This window comes from Rhinolophus hipposideros (assembly GCF_964194185.1).
Source record: "Rhinolophus hipposideros genome assembly, chromosome: 20".
NCBI lineage: Eukaryota > Metazoa > Chordata > Mammalia > Chiroptera > Rhinolophidae > Rhinolophus > Rhinolophus hipposideros.
This window is the reverse complement of record NC_138066.1, coordinates 13467971-13487640: the sequence shown is the minus strand read 5'-3', so window position 1 is coordinate 13487640 and position 19670 is coordinate 13467971. Positions and strand designations below refer to the sequence as shown.

Below are 19670 nucleotides of genomic sequence, written 5' to 3'. Positions count from 1 at the left end.
AAAGACAGGAAAAAAAATCAAATGTTATCACTTGCTGGGCTTGAATGATGGGATTGAGCAATTTTTTTCTTCTTTCTAATTTGTGCTTTTTTTCATAATTTTCTGTAAGTATGCATTACAGTAAAAATTCTTTAATCAGTTGAACTAACTCACCAGATTAACCAGATTAACCAGTGCTCTCCACTCCCTAAAAACATTCTGACTGATGCCCACGGCCCTGCAAAACACTGGCAGCTAGGAGATCCTCTCCAGGCCACCCACACACTCTGCCAACCTCCCATCTGTTAATCCTGTGTGTTGCCAAGAATGCTTTTTGCCCTTAGTACTTTATTATCACATAAACTATGTACTTTATTATAACATAAACTATGAGTGCAAAAAAAAAGACAGTTGTTTCTGTAAAGATACAGGGCAATGATTTGGAAAGACTCCTTAAAATTAAATTACTGAAAAAAAAAATTGGGTGTAGCTGAGATCAAAAAGATTAAGGGAAAATAATCACAATAATCTTAAATTATTTGTGCATGTAACAGTGGTCCCACAGTCAAAGAAAAGACTGCTCATATATTAGAAAATGGCCAAGGATTGTGTATCTGTGAGTTTTCAGTTAAAATAAAATGGTTCCAGTATACAGGTAGATTTCTTTCATTATTCTGAGCTTTAATGGACTGTTTCAGTTAATTAAACAATTACCAGTCATAAGCCTATCTCTTAAGAGGCTTCCCCTCTACTTCTGTAGTTAAATATTGCAGTTAGTAGAGAGCCCTGACTGCATGTCTTCAGAAGACATGAGTGCCTGAGGGACCCTCTGGGTGGACCCTCACTCCCCAAAAGTGAATGCCTGGAGGGTTCTTGTCTTCCCCTGGGCATCTCTCAGCTCCTCAAGCAGGGCCATTACCTGTCCTACCTGAGCAATGAATTAAAAAGTGAGTGAGCACTGAGTGAGCCTACTGGCTTTTTGTTTTGGTGGTAGTAGGAACTCTCATAGTGTAGGAAAGAATGCTCACCCCTCGGAAAAAGAAGTAGATTCCCCCTGATACAGAAAGAATCTCTCCAGTAACTCGGAAATAGTCGCCGACGGTGTATTTCAGCTTAAAGGGAGGCTGCAAGGTACGGAAATTAATAATCACTCATTCATTCATTTGTCACACATTTACCAGGTGCCAATACCTGTGATTAAGACCCAGATTCTGCCCGAGAGGTTCAGCCACCATCAGAAGAGAAAGAGAGAGAGAGAGATGCAAATAAAGACAATGTACTATTATGGGGACACCCGCACGGAGGCCCCTCTGTGGGACCTGATTCCCAAGAGGACCGTCCTCACAGTGTTGTGCTATCTCCTGAACTATGTCCCAGCAAAGAGTCCACTGGGAGGAGAGTGATGGCATAGACGGAAGCACTTTTACAGACCCAATGCCACATGCTTCCTGCTTCTCCGACAGCTATGGTGAACCCTGGTCTCCCCAAACTGTAAAAGTTTCCACGGATAGTGGAGGGAGAGAGGTCCCACACACGTGTGTGTCGTCCTTGTGTTTCAGCCACCATTTCCTGAAGTGGGTTTCCTTTTAGCCTACCACCAATGTGTCATAAGCACTCGTTCACTAGCCTGTCTTACTAGCATGTTCCTCTATTAAAATGCAGTCATTAAATGGCCTTAATAGGTGGATAGAGATTAGGTTTCATCTAACTAAAACATTGTGTTTTAAAATCAAATTTATAAGCAAGGCACTCTGAAAATAAAAGCAGCAGATTAAGTGTTTAGGTATTGTATGGAAAGGACTTAATTCTGAAACTCAAGGGAGTCCATGGCTGGGAGAGGACGTCTGTTCTTAAGATGCTTTTGAGGATGGCCCAGGGCATGGCAAAGAAGAAGTACACAAAAGCATATGTCTAGGGGTAAATAACGAGCCAGTGAGTGAACATAAATGGGCAGGCAAGCAGGATAGCAACAGGCTTGGGGCTTATGCCTTCCCGTGACCCTGCCGACACCCAGCCCAGGGGAGAGCTGCTTCTGAGCCCTAATTCTGCATCCTTTCTAACCTACTGCTCCCCTCAGCCTCACAGAACCAGGATGCTAAAGGAGGGGCTGAGAACAGGAGAAGGGGTGCGTCTCCAGGACACCCTGAGAGGCAGGACTGAGCACAAGAGTATAAGGGTCCTCAGGTGATCCTTCCATTTCCCCAGTGGGCTGGGAAGGAGTCCAGGGCCCAGCCTGGGTCTGAGGTCTTGGCCGTCCTGGACAATGCCCGTCCCCTCTCTCCCATCCCTGAAGCAAGGCCTAAGCCTTGGGCCGCACCAAGCCGTCCACAGGCCTGTAGTAAGCCGCCGTGGTGAAGATGATCATATACAAGCAGTAGACAAAGAAATTGAAGTAGAAGATGCGCTTGACGAATCTGTCCCACTTGTCCTGCAGGAGTCGGTTCAGTGGCTCCACCAAGAGCATGTCATGGCGATTCTAAGGGGAGCAAAGAGAAGTGAGGCTCACTCTCCTGCCAGGAACCGCCTCACCCCCACATCAGCCTAAGGCACTCCCCACATCCTGGTCTCTGCACGCCACCAGAAATGGCCACGCCCTCAGCCCTCGGAGCAGCTGGGGGGGTCATAGATCTGCACCAATGGGCCCTCTCTCTGGGCCTCAGTGCCCCTTGTGTGTACAGTGAACAAGAGGTAAAACTGGACAAGTGACCCTAAGTGCCCTGACACCTAAAAACTCACAAGTGTTGCCCGACGTTCTATGCCCATTATCTCTAATACATAACTTACTCCTGAGTGCCTGCGTCCTTATTATTCCCACAATAGCGGAAAGGAGCTGGCACAGGCAGAGTCTGACATGAGGCCGCTCAGGGAGGGGTTGAAGGCAGGTAAGAAGGGGCCTCTGGATTCCTTATTTCTCACATGTCCAGGCCTGGGTCAGTCAGGCTATCCAGGCAAGAGTGGCAGTTATTGATGCATGAGACTGAAGGGAACTAGAAAGGCTTTCCTGCAGTGGGTGGGCCAGTGCCTGGGATATCATCATTACAAGTACGCTTTGGGGCAAAATTCTGGTATCCAGGAGATCTCTGTTAAAGTTCAGGTATCCCTAGGATGGATGAACCAAAATCAGGTCATCCTAGCCTTTTCAGGCCATCAAGCCCTGCCTCCAGCCCAAGCTTGAGCTTCCCCAATGAGGTCCTTGTTCAGTATCTGCTTCAATACTTCTGGGGATGGGAAGCTCCCTGATGCCTCAAGAAGCCTGTGGAGAAACACTAACTGTTGGGAAGATCCATTCCCTGGAATAAAGTTGGTCCTCTCTGCTTTCCACCAGCGGTCCCAGCTCTGTACTCAGGCGTGCCAGTACTCCATTCCTAGCCCCTGCGAGTCTCCAGAGACATGAAGATGGCAGCCATGGCCCCAGAGCACTCTCTTCTCTAGTTCAAACTTCCCCTTCCTCCTGAGGCCATTTCCTCCCAGGGCCAGTCCTCCGGGAACATTTGTATCCAGGATTCTGAGTCAGAGGCCAGGACTCCGCATAGCAGCCTTGATAGGGACTGACAAGGCAGAGCAGAGTAGGCCGGGCATCTCTCCCTCCCCTGGACTCTGTCCCTGTAAATGCAGCCTCTGCCCTGTGAGACAGGTGGCAGCCCCTCCTCACCAACAGATTCCAGCCCCTGAGTTCATCCTGGGATTCAGAGTGTCACCTTCGAAAGAGCTAATAAAGAAGGTGGCCTTTCAAAGCAGTGGTAGCAGGGTGGGTTTTTCATTAAGTGAAGTTGGGATACTTTTGGAAACCAAATAAGTAAGATGCCCACCTCACACCTACACAAACATAAATTCTAGATAAATTAAGGAGCCAAACATAAAATACCTACAAAGGAGCTATAAGAAAGTGTTGAAAGATATGTGTGTAATCTTGAAGTGGGAAAAGGCCTCCGAAGGAAAACACAAGTCACAGAAGCTATAAGAGAAAAAGTCTCACCAATTTGACTCTATCAAAATTACAGCCTTTTATAAGCACATGATGCCATAAATAAAGTTAAGAGACAGACGAATGGATAAAGAAAATTGGTATATATATATATATATATATATATACAATGGAATATTATTCGGCCATAAAAAAGATGGTAATCTTGCCATTTGCAACAACATGGATGGACCTAGAGGATATTATGCTAAGTAAAACAAGTCAGACAGAGAGAGACAAATAATATGATCTCACTTATATGCCGAATCTAAAAAAAAAAAAAAAAAAACAGAACAAGGTCATAGATATACAGAGGCAGGGCATAGGGGGTAGGCAAAATGGGTGAAGGTCAAAAGGTACCAGCTTCCAGTTATAAAATAAGTCACGGGAATATAAGGTACAGTATGGCAACTATAGTTAATAATACTGTACTGTATACTTGAAAGTTGCTAAGAGAATAGATCTTAAAAGTTCTCAAAAAAAATGTATAACTGCAGTGACAGATGTTAACTAGACTTATTGTTGTGATCGTTTTGCAATATATATAAATATCGAATTATGTTGTATACCTGAAACTAACATAATGTTATACGTCAATGATATCTTAATATAAATAAATAAATAAATAAATAAATAAATAAATATTTTTAAGACAAAAGACAGACTGGGAGAAAATAAAACATTTGCAACAGATGCAATAGAGAGAGGATCATTCATTCTACAAAAAGAACATCTGCAAATCAAACGGGTGAGACAAACAGTCCACTAGAAAAGATGGCAAAGCACAATGAACAGGAAATCTACTGAAGAAATACAAACAGTTGATAAACATGAAAAAAATGCTAGACCTCTAGTAATCAAGAAAACTAAATTTAAGACATCAGTGAGATAGCATGTTTGACTCCATGGACTTATAATGAGTTTTTTAAAAACTAGTTTAAAAAAAAAAAACTAGTTTAAAAAAACTAGTTAGGGGGAGGCCGGTTGGCTCAGTTGGTTAGAGCGCGGTGCTCTTAACAACAAGGTTGCCGGTTCGATCCCCACATGGGCCACTGTGAGCTGTGCCCTCCACAACTAGACTGAAACAACTAGTTGATTTGGAGCTGATGGGTTCTGAAAAAAACAACACTTAAATATAAATAAATAAATAAATAAATAAATGAATGAATGAATGAATGAATGAATGAATAAATAAAACTAGTTTAAAAAAAAGATTGATAATACCCAAGTTGGCAAGGCCATGGGTAGCTGTGTACCCACGGGTCATGGGCAAGGGCAGATAGTCTTTCTGGAGGACAATTTGGCAGGAGCTATTAAGATGTACACACTTTTTGACTTGGCAATTCCAATTCCAGGTATCCTTCATAGAAAAATGCTCAAGCCCATGCCCAGTGGCCTTCAGCATTGTAATAGCAAAAACCTGCAAATAACCTGAATGATCTTCTATGGACGTTTGTTTTCTCCCCATCTCTACTATGGGATACTACGCAGCTGTTTTTTTTAATGAAGAAGACCCTTATGTACAGATACAAAATTATCTACTAGACACACCATTAAGTGGAAGGACCAGTGGTTCTACATTATGTATCGTGCGATCCTATTTATTAAACAGAATGAAGTTACATGTTTTCACATGGATAAAAGGAGGATTCTTTTTGTCTATGTACTTCTGAAATATGTATGTTTTTATGGGACTGTCTTTGTATATTGTTTGTATGTAGAAGGAAAACATTCAACAGGAAGGAAATGGCTGATGAGACTGCAGGGCGTAGGTCCGGGGCAACAGGTTTTCCTCGAGGGGAAGATGGCGGAGCCGGACCAGGGGTGGGGGTAGGGTGGGGGTGGGGGTGGGGTGGAGTGGAGGCTGAGGGGCAGTGAGACCCGAAGCCCTCCCTCGGTCCCTGCCCAGGCCCACTCACAGGGGTCTCACTGCTGCTGTAGGCAATCACCTCCAGCACCGAGTTCTTCTCACAAGTGTCAATGCAGGACAGGTCATAGAGCGAGGAGTGCACAGGCCCGTAGGCCCACTCGGTGAACTTCCGGGACAGGTGCCTGCACTCGGGCTCGTGGATCTCCCTCTGGAGAATATAGGCCAAGACCTACCACGGGGATACGAGTGCTCATTAGAGACCAGCCTGGAGCCCTGCCACAGGCTAGGTCCCCACTGGGCCACCACCTCTGCTCTAAGAATCATTCTGCTTCCCAGCCCAGTTGGAGATCCCACCCAACACCAGGAGAGCCCCAGCGTCCATCCAGCGGCCACTATCAAGATCAATCTGCCCGCTGCCTCAGACTCCAACTGCAGCCACATCAGAGCTACGTATCACCTGATCCCACCGGCCTGATCACATCTATGTCACCCTCAGCACAACCCTCCCCCTTCCCCAGGCCCCAGCACCCCAGCCCCTCCTCGTGTCTTACTGGCGATGCGCAGAGTCATTGTAGAAATCAGAAACGGCCACATGTGCGATGTCTCAGCTCTCACAGCTCCTCTGGCTTATTCTCACAGCTTCCTACCCCCACCCCTACAGGCTGCAGTGACAGCATCAGGGCTCCCACGGTGGCAATGCCAGGCACACACAGTGAGGCGGGCTGTCCCCTCCCATAGAACCCACAGCTCAGCGTGAAACCCCCTCCCTACCCCAATCTTCCCACTACTCGCGGCCAGGGCCAGGGGCGTCAGCCCTTTCTTGTTGGTGAGCTCCTCCAGCTTCAGGGTAGGGTGGAGCCTGGCCCCCAGGATCAGAATCTCATTGTACATGCTCGTCACAAACTTGGTGTTGTCAACTGTGTTGTCAGCCACCTCCACCAGAGCGTGCAGCACCGTGTTGCCCACCGAGTCCCGGGCGCTGATGTCTGCTTGCTGCCAGGAGTTCTGCAGCAGGAACTTCACAATGCCCAGCTGGTTGGTGCATGCAGCCAGGGAGAGGGGCAGCTCACCTGTGGCCAACACAGATACATGGTGGGCCTCAGGAACAGACAGCTTGGGGCTTGGACTACCAATCTCTAACTTCCTCTATCTCTGCCCCAAATTGCCCTTCAGCAATTGTCAAAAAGACAAGTGTCTACCCCAGGGTCTCCCTACCAAAGTAGAAACCAGGCCGTCCTTCGATTTTCTTAAAGAAGTCTCCATTGGCTGCAGCCTGGACGTCTGCACCGTTCTCCACCAGGAGAGTCACCAGTGTCATGTTCCGCCTCTCAATGGCAATGTGCAGGGCTGTCTGGCCTGTGGAGGGTACATGCTGTTGGTATTGTGCCCACAGTCCTGCAGGGGTGTCCACACAGGTGGGGAAGGGCCTGGGCAGAAAGTACCGGATGACCCCACCACTGGAGGAGGCCAGGCCAGAAACCCCAAAGGGAGCCTGAGGCAGGAGTAGAGACCCCCAGGGCCTGGAAGCTAGAGGTGTCAAAATTGCCTGAGGGCACAGAGGGGAGGACGGGACCCTCAGCACGAGGAGAAACCAAGCCAGCAAGTGTGGGAGGCAGGGACCTTAGGACCAAGAGATGCCTGCTCGGTGTCTGGGACAGGGAGTAAGTTGTTCAGAGGCTTGCCCAACCGTGCCAGTGCCCTTCCGGCTCCAGGTATGCTTGTGGCTAAGTCATGCTGACCCCATCGGCCCTCACCCTTGTAGTAGCTGTCTGTGTAGCTGGCATTGACAAGCTCCTTCAGGCTGTCCGTCTGCCGGGCAATCTCCAGGAGCAGCGGGATGGTGTCGTTCTGCCCATCATGCAGATTGAGCATTGCTTTCAGCAGACAGGTCTTCCCTGTCTCTGGGTCTGCAAGACAAAATGAGGGTCAGAGAAGGGCGTGGCTCTGGAGCATCCTAGGAGCCCGGCCCTGAGCGCGGCCACCTTTGAACTCGCTGTCCATGAGGTGCTTCTTTCTCTTCTGCAGGAAGAGCAGCAGGCTCTCCAGCTCCTTGCAGTCATTCTGAGCGACAGCTTCGAAGATCTTCCTGCGGTCGTAGAGCTTGAGGCTCTTCTCAGCACCGGCAGGGACAGAGTCCTGGGACAGCTGCCTGTAGGCCAGAAAACACCTTTGTTTCATACTCTGGTCTCCCCTCGGGCCCAAGGCCTTCAGAGCTTGTCAGGGAGCATGATGAAACTCCAAGGCAAATCAAAAGGGGGAAAAACAGGATAAAAACCCACTCCTCTGTCTAGGTGACCATCCAGGAAACTGATGCAACAGGAGACTAGGGGGGTGCACATGTCCCCCTTCTGTCCCCACCCTGTCTGCAGGCGCCATTTAAAAGTCTTTGACACAACCACTTCCACCAACACCCAAGCCACTCACTTCTGGGCCGACTGCGGAGCTGGGGCTCTGGAGGCCGTAGCCTAAAGGGGGCTGGAAGCAGGGTTTGGTCTCGGCCTCTCGGTCTAAAACCAGCCTTCCCTTGAGCTTTTTGACTGGAAATCTAAGTGTTTGGGGCTGGTGAGCCTTCTAGATCTGAACACCTAGAGATCAGCCAGCAGCTAGGATCAGCATATATGCCAGCATCCCTGGGTGACCATGTGTCCTGAAGGTCCTATGACTGCAGACGCTGGACCAGATGGCCTCTGATGGCTCCCCAGCTCCTCAGGTCTATGAGCTTCAGCCCACAGGTCAGAGTAGCATGGTATCTCCATGGCGGGGGCCTCAGCCAGCTGAGCCTGTTGGGCTCCTGGTGGGGAGGGGGCGGGGCTACAGACGCAGCTTACCTGGCACAGAGGGGGCCATCCCCAGTCTTCTGGACAATAAAAACAGGGCTGACTGTGATGGCGGGGCAGGAAGCTGGCTGGCCTTCCTCATAAGAGCAGTCCATAGAAGTCTCCTCCGAGTCACATTTCCCGAACAGCCGGCTGCGGCTCTTGGCCGTGGGGAAGATGTGAGGCTTGGTTGGAGCTGGCCTGGAGTTAGGGTCTCCATCCAGGGGGTCTGAGCATGAGTTGTATTGTGGCAGATCCTCAGACTCCCCTGAGTCTGAATTCCCCCATTTCTTCATCCTTGCCCAAGAGGCAGCCTGCAGGCAGCCACCAAGATCGGGTTTGCCCCCAGCTCGAGGACTGTACAACACTAGCCCCAACCTACCCTCCTTGCAAAGGCACCTATGAAGCAGAACATCCCAGAGGTCCAACACTGATGCTTCCAGCCCCCCAGAAGGGTATTATACATCCTACCCCAGAGACCCCGGTAGCAGCCCCATGGGCATCAGCCTCTGGGGGTAGGTGCGCCCCCAGCTTGGAGCCAGTAGGCTCTGAGAGACTTGGGTGAACCACTCCTCTTCTCTGGGCCTCACTGCCTTATCTGCAGCCCGGGGATGGTACCACTGCTCTGCCTCCCTGCACGAGCAGAATAAGGGTAACAGTTGGCATGGCTGTGTCTGGCTATGCATTCAGGAACAGCTCAGCGATGAGGACAGCTCAGCCCCAAAGAGCCAAGCAGTCTGCATGGCCGTGAATGCAGGGGCTGGCAGAGACCGACACACTCACACTGCACTGCACAGGCCACGTGTCCCTGTCATCGGTATGCACTCGCCTGTCTTTGCTCCTCTACCTGGCTGCTGCAACCCCTGAGTTTGTAGGGGAATTTTTGTTGTGCTTTTTGTTTATCATTTTGGTAAAATTAGTATTTGTCAAGCATCCTGGCCCTGAACTTTTCTATTTTAAGTGATTCGGGGCTGGTGGGCTTTCAGGCGTGCACAGCTGGAGTTAAGCTGGCCACGAGTGCCAGCACATAGGGCAGTGAACTTGTGTAGATGCTGTTTTCCCACTCCCTGACCTCACCTCCTGCTCTTCCCCTCCATCCAGCTGGGCATCATCACGCCCTGGTACCCATTGCTGTCCCACATCTCAATGGCCTTTGCTCCTGCACACCTCCACTGGGGGTGCTTTCTCCTCCTTTTTTTGCCCAAATCTTACCACCTCCCCTCGGGGTCCAGCACTCATGCCACCTCCTCCATACTCCCTAATCCCTGCACTGGTCATGCTCCCTCCCCCTTCAGAGTGGCCCAGCTCGTTGCCACCCATCCCTCATGGCCCCTTGGCATGGTCCACTCTGCAGTCCAGCAAGTTCCATCTGTCATTGCTTTATGTCTCCCCTGTCCTGTGACCTCCTCCTGGGCAGGAAGCTTGCCTGATCCGTCTCTTTATGAAAAACAAGCTGTGCAGGTCACCATGGGGGAAGTGAGAGAGATCAGATACAGACCCTTCCAGTTCCCATTTCTACGGGAAGTTAGGGAGAGTCATGTTCCAGCAGTGGCTGGATTCCAGAAAACAGCCACCGAAGGAACGGGAGTGTTCGCAAGACCTATATTTTCAAGTGAAAGTTCAGGCAGTGAAAATTCAGAGTACATGGCTGGGCCACAGCAATAAATCAGGTAGGACCATGGGGGGAAAATGAGGCAGCCTCACCACTCTGCATCCTGTGAAAAAGACAGACAGCTGACTGCGGGCCCACTTCCTCTCCTGCCTGCTGTTCTGCTTTCAGGAGAGTCTGAGTCCTTCTCTGGTTCATGCATCTGGTGGAAACAGCATGCAGCGGGAAGTGTTCCTGGCCACGGAAAGTCCCATTTCTGACCACTCACCCATTTGTTCATCCATCGCTCAACACCCAGCTACGGAGTCCTACTGAGTGTCGGACCCTGTGCTGGGGGCACAGAGAGACTAAGACCCCATGTGAGACAGGAACCAGGTGCTGGCTGGGGCATGGGGGTGGCAAGAGGGACCAGGGTGCTGAAGAAAGCTTTATGGAGGAGGTGACGATGAGCTGGGCCAGGAAGGGGCGGGGGTTAGGCTGGGACTGGGGGAGAGGGTGGGGATCCCAGAGTAGATGATGAAGAGGAAGCTGGTGGGATAGGCAGTGGGGTCAGAACCAGATGGCTGTCAGCTTTGAATGCCAAGGAACAGGCTGCGGGCATTACTGTGTGGATGGTAGGAAGCCACGAGAAGCATCAGAAGCCTGTGCTTCCAGAAGATAACTTCTTGTCAAGCACGGTTCATAGTACGGAGAGCCTGTCACCATTTAAAAGGCACAAGAGGCTTGTGAGAATGTAAATAATTGACGTGTTTGAGCACGTGCTGTGCGAAGGCAAGCACTGTTCCAACGCTTTCCGTGCATTCACTTGCTTCATTCTCACAACATCTCTAAGAGGTAAATATTTTATGGATAAGGAAACTGAGGTACAGAATGGTGACGTTCCTTGCCTGAGGTCACACCGTTAGTAAAAGGCAGAACCTGGATTGAATCCCAGGCAGCCTGGCTCCAGAGCGTCTCCAGCTCTCTACCACCTCTCTGGAAGGCTCGGGGCTCTTTCTTGGCCATGAAACTTGGCCCCAGACTTCACACCAGGACCTGGGGCCAATCAGACCAGGCTATCCCAGCCCTGGGTCCATGCAGGTGGGGACAATGCCCTTCAACTCAGAAGCCCCAAACCTGTAGCACCTTCCTGCTTAAAGAAGCATTGAAGGAAACTCAAAACCCAAAACAAAGTATGAATGAGACCCAGACCATATGCCATTACATTCTCCCATGAATGCCTCCCCTGAGATAAGGCTGGATAAAAAACAAAGAATAAATCTGCTACCTGCCTAGCAGCTCTTAGCCCAACGGGAGGGCACCTATTATAGCAGGAGCCTCCACCAACCTCTCAGTGATGTTCTTTCTTAACAGCTTCACCTCTTGCTCTAACCAATCCAGATATAACCGACCCAGTAAATCTGAAGCAGCCCACAGAGTACCATCATTCAGTCAGTCAACAAACCCCAAATCTGTACTATAGGCCCTGTACCTGATTCCCTACTGGAAACCAAGCTTCTCTCAGAGCAGACAGGGCAGGACAGGGACTGAGAGGCCATTTGCTCTGCGCTGGGAGGGTAGACAGGGACAGAATAGTCTGTCACTACCAGGCCTGGGTGTGTCCAGCACATGAGCCCCACGGCAACGCACCTGTCATAACTGAACACTCTATATGTGATGGGGGAATTCCAACAATGATTTGGGATGTCTGACGGAGATGGTGGTTCTAGCTTACACAAGGTTCAAAAACTCACCAATCTGAACTAAAGGACAGTCCCAAGCAAATGACCCTGTCCAGCAAAGACCTGGTTCAGCCTCTGAGTCGTACTCAACTCCAGAGCCAGAAAGGACTCTGTTCACCCCCTGGAGAAGCCTCCCTTCTTCTCTCCCCAATCCAAGTGACACGTCCTGGGGTGTGGCTTTCCCGCTCCCCTCTCTGCCCAAAGCACCCATCTGCCTCCAGCCTCCCTGCAGGTTCTTGGGAGCTGATCCAGGACCCAGCCCTGATCATTCTCATCCCCTCAGCCTACCTGAGCATCTCCTAAAGAGGGACAGAGAGCGGGGGGCTTCCCAACCCATGGATGAAGAACCAGAGGAACTCTGCCAAATACAGAGAGAGAGACAGAGAGAGAGAGAGACAGAGAGACAGAGAGAGAGAGACAGAGAGAGAGAGAGAGACAGAGAGAGAGAGAGAGAGAGAGAGACAGAGACGAGAGAGAGAGAGAGAAAGAGAGACAGAGACAGAGAGACAGAGAGAGAGAGAGAGAGAGAGAGAGAGAGAGAGAGAGAGAGAGAATGGAGCCTGGACAAGAACCCAAGGATCCTGCTTCCCGGCCCAGCCCTTCTTCACTCCAGAGAGGGCAACACACTGAAACCTCCAGCCACAAACCACTGGCCTCAGCAGCAGCCACAGGTTCTTCACCCCAGGACGACTCTGGTGCGAATAATACACATGGACAACAGCCACCTCCACTAGCACTTACCTCGTGCTTGCGATCAGCCGATCAGCCGGGTGCAGCGCCCCGCAGCTGCAGCCTTACTTACACCTCCCCACGGCCGCCGAGGCAGCCACCGTTATTATTCCCAGTCGTCAGATGGAGCACCCCTCTTTAGGACATGCTCAGGTAGGCTGAGGTGCTGAGAGGTTAGCTGAACTGCCCACAGACTCACAGCTGGAAAGTGGAAGGGCCCAGCTTGGACCGCTCACGACGTCACTCAACGCTAACACCTGGGTTGGCCATAAAACAACAAAAGGGACTCACCAGCAGGACGCAGGCACAGCCCAGACCCAGCGGGTACCGGTGAGCTCTCGAAGGCTGTTGCTATTCGAAGGGAGAGTTGGGCTGGTGTGGGGAGAAGAGTGGCCTCCCCTGCCTCTGGGAGGAGGCTCGGCCCTTCCCCGGGCCACGGCTGCTCTGCACTGGCAGGGATGGGCTGTGGGCACGCTATGGCACTCAAGGAAACGTTTCCAGCAATGGCAGCAGCTGCTGTTGCCGCGGATCTGATTCCCAGAGGATCCCAAAGCCTTTCCCATCATTTTTGCCCTTTTTTTCAGAAACCACTTAGCCGCTGCCCCTCCTCCAACCATGCCAGGGCTGCAGTGCACTTAGCAACACACAGCCCAGAACCAGCCAGAGCTGTGACCTCAGGTCTCAGGGCAGGGGGGCTCTGCTCAGGCCTCCCAAACCCACCACTCTTGCACACAGGGAGGTCTGGGGTCCGGGGAAACAGCTTAACAAATGCAGTTTCACAACCAGAAGGTAAAACCCAGCAACCTGGATCGGCTCCATTTGCAAAATGCAAAAAGAACGAGAATGCTCGTAGCACCCATCGTGCAGTCCTGGCCTGGCATTTAGGGACTTGGTTTGGGCACTGACTTTGCACCAACTTTGTGTGACCTTGAACCAGTCCCTGCCTTTCGCGGGCCTCTGTTTCCCTGTGTGCCCAAACCTAGAATGGGGATTGAGGTGGGGAGCTTCCGTGTCAGCCAGGTCCCAGCCTTTCTCAACCAGAGTTCCTCAAGGAACCACAGAACGAAAAAAATTGTGTCCATTTTCTCACTTCTTCTAGTACAATCAGAAATGCAAAGTTAATTCGTCACATATAATAGGGCTTTATTCCCTCCTGGAACCTGGCTGAGAAAAGCTGCAAAGTTTTTCTGGGTGTTCACACAAACTGCAGCCCCAAACTCCCAGAAGCTGCCTGTAGGAACCCCACAGGACTCTAGTAAGCCATGGGTCAGACACAGCCTTCAATGCGCAGCCAACACGCCAGAAAGGCCCATTGTAGCCCTGCCTGGAGTCGCCCACAAGCTCTGCTCCTTAAGTCAGGCAGTCAAGCGCAGACATCACATGATTCTACAGGACAGTTTACAGTTTACAAAGAATTTTCACAAAGCCTCTCTCCGAGGCCACACAACAACCCTGGGCAGTGGGAGGGCAGAGACTGCTGTACCCATTTGATGATTAGATGATCGTCAACCCATTAGGTGATTCGCCCAGGTCACACTGCTGGTCTGGGCATGGAAGATGGGCCCGTCCCACCATGCCATATCATGACATGCTTGGACACCTTTTTATGTATTTATGTGCCATTTTAACACAGTTCAATAGCATTAAGTAAGTGCAGTCACAATACTGTGCCACCATCACCACCATCCAACTCCAGAACTCTTTTCATCTTATAAAACTGAAACTCTGTACCCATGACACACTAAGTCCCCATTCCTCCCCTCCTCCAACCCCTAGAAACCACCATTCTCCTTTCTGTCTCTATGAATCTGACTGCTCTAAGGACATCGTGTAAGCGGAATTATTCAGCTTTTGTCCTTTTGTGAGTGGCTTATTTCACTGAGCATAATGTCCTTGAGGCTCATCCATGTTGTAGCATGAGTCAGAATTTCCTTCTTTCTTAAGGCTAAATGATATTCCATTGTATGTATACACCACATTTTGTTTATCCACTCATCTGCCCGTGGATATTCCGGTTGTTACCACCTTTTGGCTGTCATCAGTAATGCTGCTGTGAACACGAGTGTGTGAATATCTCTTTGAGACCCTGCTTTCAATTCTTTTGGGTATATACCCAGAAATGGGATTACTGGATCATGGAACTTATTCTTTTTTTTTCAACTGGGGACTATTGGGCAACAGTGTGTTTTTCCAGGCCCCATCAGCTCCATGTCAAGTCATTGTCTTCAATCTAGTTGTGGGGGGGCGCAGCTCACTGGCCCATGTGGGAATCAAACCTGCAACCTTGGTGTTGTGAGCACTGCGCTCCAACCACTGAACCACCCAGCCACCCAGGAATTTACCCTTAATCACTACATAACAATCTGTTATGTATATGAAAGACTCACCAACAGTGACCCCCTCGACATACAAGTCCTCTGGGGTCACTGTTCCTTTTAAACTCGAGGGCCAGAAGTGCCACGAGGAACACCTCAGTATAGAGACTGTGACATGCTGTCACTGTGTCAGGTACAGCCCCTGGCTCACACACGGCCTGCGCCAAGCCCAGGTCTCAGCTATGGACAGCCCTCAGGCATGGGTGGGAGACATCTGAGAGGGGTGCTGAGAACCAGCCAGCCCAGGAGCAATGTCCAGGAAAGGGGAGTGTCATACTTTTCCACCAGAACCATTCCCTTAGCCTCCAAGGGGATCTCTGTGTCCAGTGAAGACAACACACATCATTAAATACGTCTGCTTTGCCAATAGAGCCAGTGGGTGCTGAGAACATGTCCCAGGGTCTACTTAGTACCATGTGTGCTCCAAGAGCTGTAGGGGAGATTCTGGCCCTTCTCCTCCTTCCCTGACAGCTCCTTCCTGGTCTCCTTGGCCTCCTCTCCTCACCATGCCCCTCCACTACACACACAAGTGTTCCCCAGGACTCTTATCTCCTCCTACCCCTCTCTGAGACCCTCAACGCTCCAGGGACCTATCTAACATTCCCAAGCCAGTGATCCTTCATCCAGGTGTCCAGCCCAGCCCTCTCCCCTGAGCTCCATCCCTGTCTCCCAGAATCTCCAGGTGAAGACCACAAATCCCTTCCCCTCAGCACATCCCAAGATGGACTCCTCTTCTCTCCACGTTCCCTCCCCTCAATGCTCCTGCCTGTAAAGACACCAACTTTCTTCTGGTCACCAAGACCAACATACTTTGTCATCTCCACTGTCTTGCTGTCTGGAATACATTTCTGTGGCTCACATCCACCCCTCTCTGCAGCTGGCAGCCACTTCTTCCCAACCTGAGGCACCCAGAGGAGCTTCCCTTCCCCAGGCCATCACCCCCCATCTGCCACCTCCCAATCCATAGTCCTAGAACATCATCCTGATCTCACCCCCTCACCAAATGAGGCTCCACCCCTCAGCCTGGCACCCCGAGCCCACAGCCCCAGCTTTCTATCCCACTGTAGCCCACCCCCTCCTGTCACCTAGACACATCGGCTCCGCAGCCACACTAACTGTGCCCACCTCCACGCTTTTGCCCTGCCCTCTTTCTGCCCAACATGCTTGCACTATCCATCCCACTAAACCCATCTCTTAGGCCAGGTGGCAGGTGAGACCTCCAGATGCTGAGAGTCAATCATTCAAATCCCACCTCCTCCAAAAAGCCTGCCCCCTCAAGGACACAGCCTGAAATGCTGCAGAAATCTCAACCTATGTCTTCTCAACTCCCGAGGATATCTCAGCCTGTGCCTCCCTGTGGTCACTGGTACATATGATCATAATGACAATAATAATCGCAGTGAATACTTACTGAGCACCCACAGTGTGCCAGGTTCTGGGATAAGCACTTTATACAAGTTCACTATCTCATCGGGCCCTCACAAAGTTTCATGACTTGAGTACGATTTTGTCCCCATTTTAAGATAAGGAAATGAAGTGTCAACAGGGTACGTAACCTGCCCAAGGACAGTGGCAAACGTACTAGTCTCGGGTGAAGTTTCCTAAAGCTCGTATTGAGCTTTAACCTCCCTGATGCCTGTTTCTTGCTTTGCAGATTTTAATGGCTCCAGGGTGAGACAGGGCTCTCGTGCCCTCCATTTCCCTTCTCTAAGCCTCGCTCTGTGCTCTGCCCAAAGGGGCATGCTGACTGACTTTATCCGAACAGCACCTGCACTGAGTGGCTCTACTAAAACTCACGCAATGGTGGCAGGGGCAAGACCTCAGGGCTGGGCCTCGCCACCATCCGTACGGTTTTCTGGGTCAGAATTTGAACAGAGTGTTCTAGACTCTACGTAACGATGTACCCATTAGAGCTCCTTGTAAGTAGATCATGTTTTAATGATGACTTCTAGAAGGGAGCACTTCTCCAAGCTCGGGTCTGATGGCGACAAGACGCAGCGCAAGTGGGTGGGCCGAGTCTGCTGTGACCCACATGAAACCCGGAAGTCGCTCAACGGCCACCGTTGTCTCTCTTAGTGTCACCAGCAGGGGGCACGTGGATTGCAACGGAGTCCTTGATGCTGGTAATAGAAGCCGAATTTGTTCTCCATCCACCTGGGTTCCTCAAGGATTTGAAGCCAGACTTTCTGGCACAGCTAGAAACCAGCAAACTCCTATGTACAAAAAAAGCCTGATGACCAAAGCTGGGAACTATGAGCCTGGCACCTGTAGGAGGACCCGGGTAGGAATCGGGCAGTTCTAGTCTCTGCCCCAGGGAGAGTGGCGAAGTCACCACTGCAGATACCTGTGACCCATCCAAGGACAGTGACAACACAACTAACCGTGTCTTAAGTTTGCTAAATCTCGTACTGACAGTTAACTTCCCTGATTTGTGTGTCTTGCCTCCCAGATTTTAAATGGCTTCAGGGGTCCCAAGTTCAGATGACAAACTGCAAACCTGGAAGAAAACTACTTTCTTCATTCGGTCTGTGCGTGTCACCAGGTACCCACGAGTCTGAAAGACCAGCTCCCGTGGAGGGCAGGGGTCTGTGAGAGGGGTCAGCATGCTGCAGAAGTGGATGGAGCTGGCCAGCTGAACTGGGGACGGATCAGCCATCCACTCAGCACCCAACGGCTAAGCCCTCCTCTGCAGAGCTGGGACCCAGGGCAGGGACTGGAACAAAAGGGAGAAGCAGTTGGAGGGTCGGGGGTGTGGGCAGAGAATGGAGGCAGGGGAAAAGAGGCCTGGCTGTGCCAGATACTTAAGTGGTAGCTGAAGGTCTGGGCTTGCTTCTTCACCCACAAAACCGGCCAGAGCACCTGCCCCTCCTGCTTTGCACGGCTCTCCTGGGGATTAATAAGGATACTGGGTGTGAATGGGCGCTGTGAGCTGGTAGAGCTTCAGGCAACCATGAGGGGTTATTGTTCTCATCCTCATTATTTCAACATGAGAACCACATCTGCAGACTGCTGAGCTGTATCCGGCCATTAGCTCGAGGTTGTGACTAATTGTTTTTTAATGAAAAAAAACAAGATTTGCTTAATGTTTTATGAGTCACGCAAGTGAGCATCTCAATACCGAGAATATCTCACTTTCAAAGATAGTGGCTGAGAAGAGGTCAGGTATAACCCAACCTCCTTCCTGAGGGGCTGCTATGTACGTTTCGAACCCACAGCAGTGAGTGGGGTGAGTAAGAGGGTCTCTGCCCTCAAGGAGGCCAGGATAACAAGGAGGAAGACCCGTGAGGCTCTCTGTGATGATGACAGGGTGAGGCTCCCTGAAACAGGCACAAGCCAGGGGCCAACAGGCCCCAACAGTGAACACTGAGCAGGGCCCCGGAAGCCAGCTGCAATTGTAACCCAGTGGCAAATGCGCTGCCAAGGAGACTGCAGCAGGCAGATGGCACTGAGCTGAACCTTGGACAGGTATAGGCTTCTGCCTGTGAGGACATACCACCTATGGCCACAGGGGGAGGCTAGGGAAGAGAACACCTAATAGGGACCCTGCCCTCAAGGAGCTTTCAGTCCACTTGAGAAGAAAAGGAAAATGGAGAACATGAAAGCCACATAAACATTATGTGGATATAGTCAAGGGCCAAAGGAAGGGGGACAAGGGACTGAGCTGGAAGGCTGGCGCTTACTCCTCTGGCCCCACGCTGGTTCATGCCCCACTATCTCTCACAGGCTATTTTCTAGGTTCCTCCAATTGGGTCCCTACACCCATCCTCCAATCCGGAGTCCATACCACCAGCATTTATACTTCTGAAGCCCATGAGCCCCAGTCCTCCACTCTGCTGCCTGTAGGAGAAAGTCCGAACCCCCCAGTCTGGCATCAAAGACCCTCCACGGTGGGGCCAACATTTCCAGCCACAACTCCTACAATACCCTTTCATTTGGCCAAGTTACAGCACACAATTCATCCTATCCTGGACATGCCAATCACTTTAACATAAATACTTTTGCCTAGCTTGACCCCTCTGCCTCGAATGCTAGAGAGAATGGATTCTGGGCTTTGACTCCAGTTGGATCTTAGGTAAGTTACTTAACTTTTTTGTGTCTCGGTTTCTTCATCTGAGAAATGAGGGTAAGATCATTGTGCAGGTCAAACAAGTTCAAACAAGTAGAGGTCCAATGAGCTCTGATTAGAGGAATACATAGTCATACTCAAAAAATATTGTTACTAGTGTCAATGGATTGAAACACTCCACGGTTTAGATCAACGTCACTTGCATAAAAATGAATTGCTCCTCCTGCGCACGTGGGTAAATCTGTCATAGTGACATTCCCTAGTAATGGAAATTGAACAGTACATCACAGAACCTGACAGAATACCCAGTTCCTAGTAGATGCTCAATAAATAAGACTCACCTGGGTGTGTGCTGGGTGCAGTGAAGACTCCTCAGGCACAGTCTCTCTTGTGGCTGTAACGGTCAGGATGAATTCAGTTATGCTGTGACAACCCCCAAATCTCAGTGGCTTCGAACCTCAGAGCTTTATGTCTCAGTCACACTGCATGCCCCTCACTGGTGGATGAGTGCTCTACGCTACGTTGCCCTCACACAGGACCA

At 50.6% G+C, this 19670-nt stretch overlaps 1 protein-coding gene across 1 annotated transcript in view; it reads right to left on the bottom strand.

Moving 5' to 3' along the window:
- The window catches only part of TRPV1 (transient receptor potential cation channel subfamily V member 1), a 36287-nt gene extending 16770 nt beyond the window's left edge, over nucleotides 1-19517 (bottom strand). Inside the window, exons 1-9 of the mRNA XM_081028276.1 lie at nucleotides 19471-19517; nucleotides 8642-8943; nucleotides 7796-7962; nucleotides 7568-7720; nucleotides 7029-7169; nucleotides 6585-6883; nucleotides 5863-6042; nucleotides 2297-2455; nucleotides 1008-1103 (exon numbers count right to left, since the gene is read on the bottom strand). Coding sequence (XP_080884402.1) covers nucleotides 1008-1103; nucleotides 2297-2455; nucleotides 5863-6042; nucleotides 6585-6883; nucleotides 7029-7169; nucleotides 7568-7720; nucleotides 7796-7962; nucleotides 8642-8925 — 1479 coding nt within the window. The 5' untranslated portion in view covers nucleotides 8926-8943; nucleotides 19471-19517. The remainder of the gene's footprint in view (nucleotides 1-1007; nucleotides 1104-2296; nucleotides 2456-5862; nucleotides 6043-6584; nucleotides 6884-7028; nucleotides 7170-7567; nucleotides 7721-7795; nucleotides 7963-8641; nucleotides 8944-19470) is intronic.
- Between the last annotated feature and the right edge of the window lie 153 nt (nucleotides 19518-19670).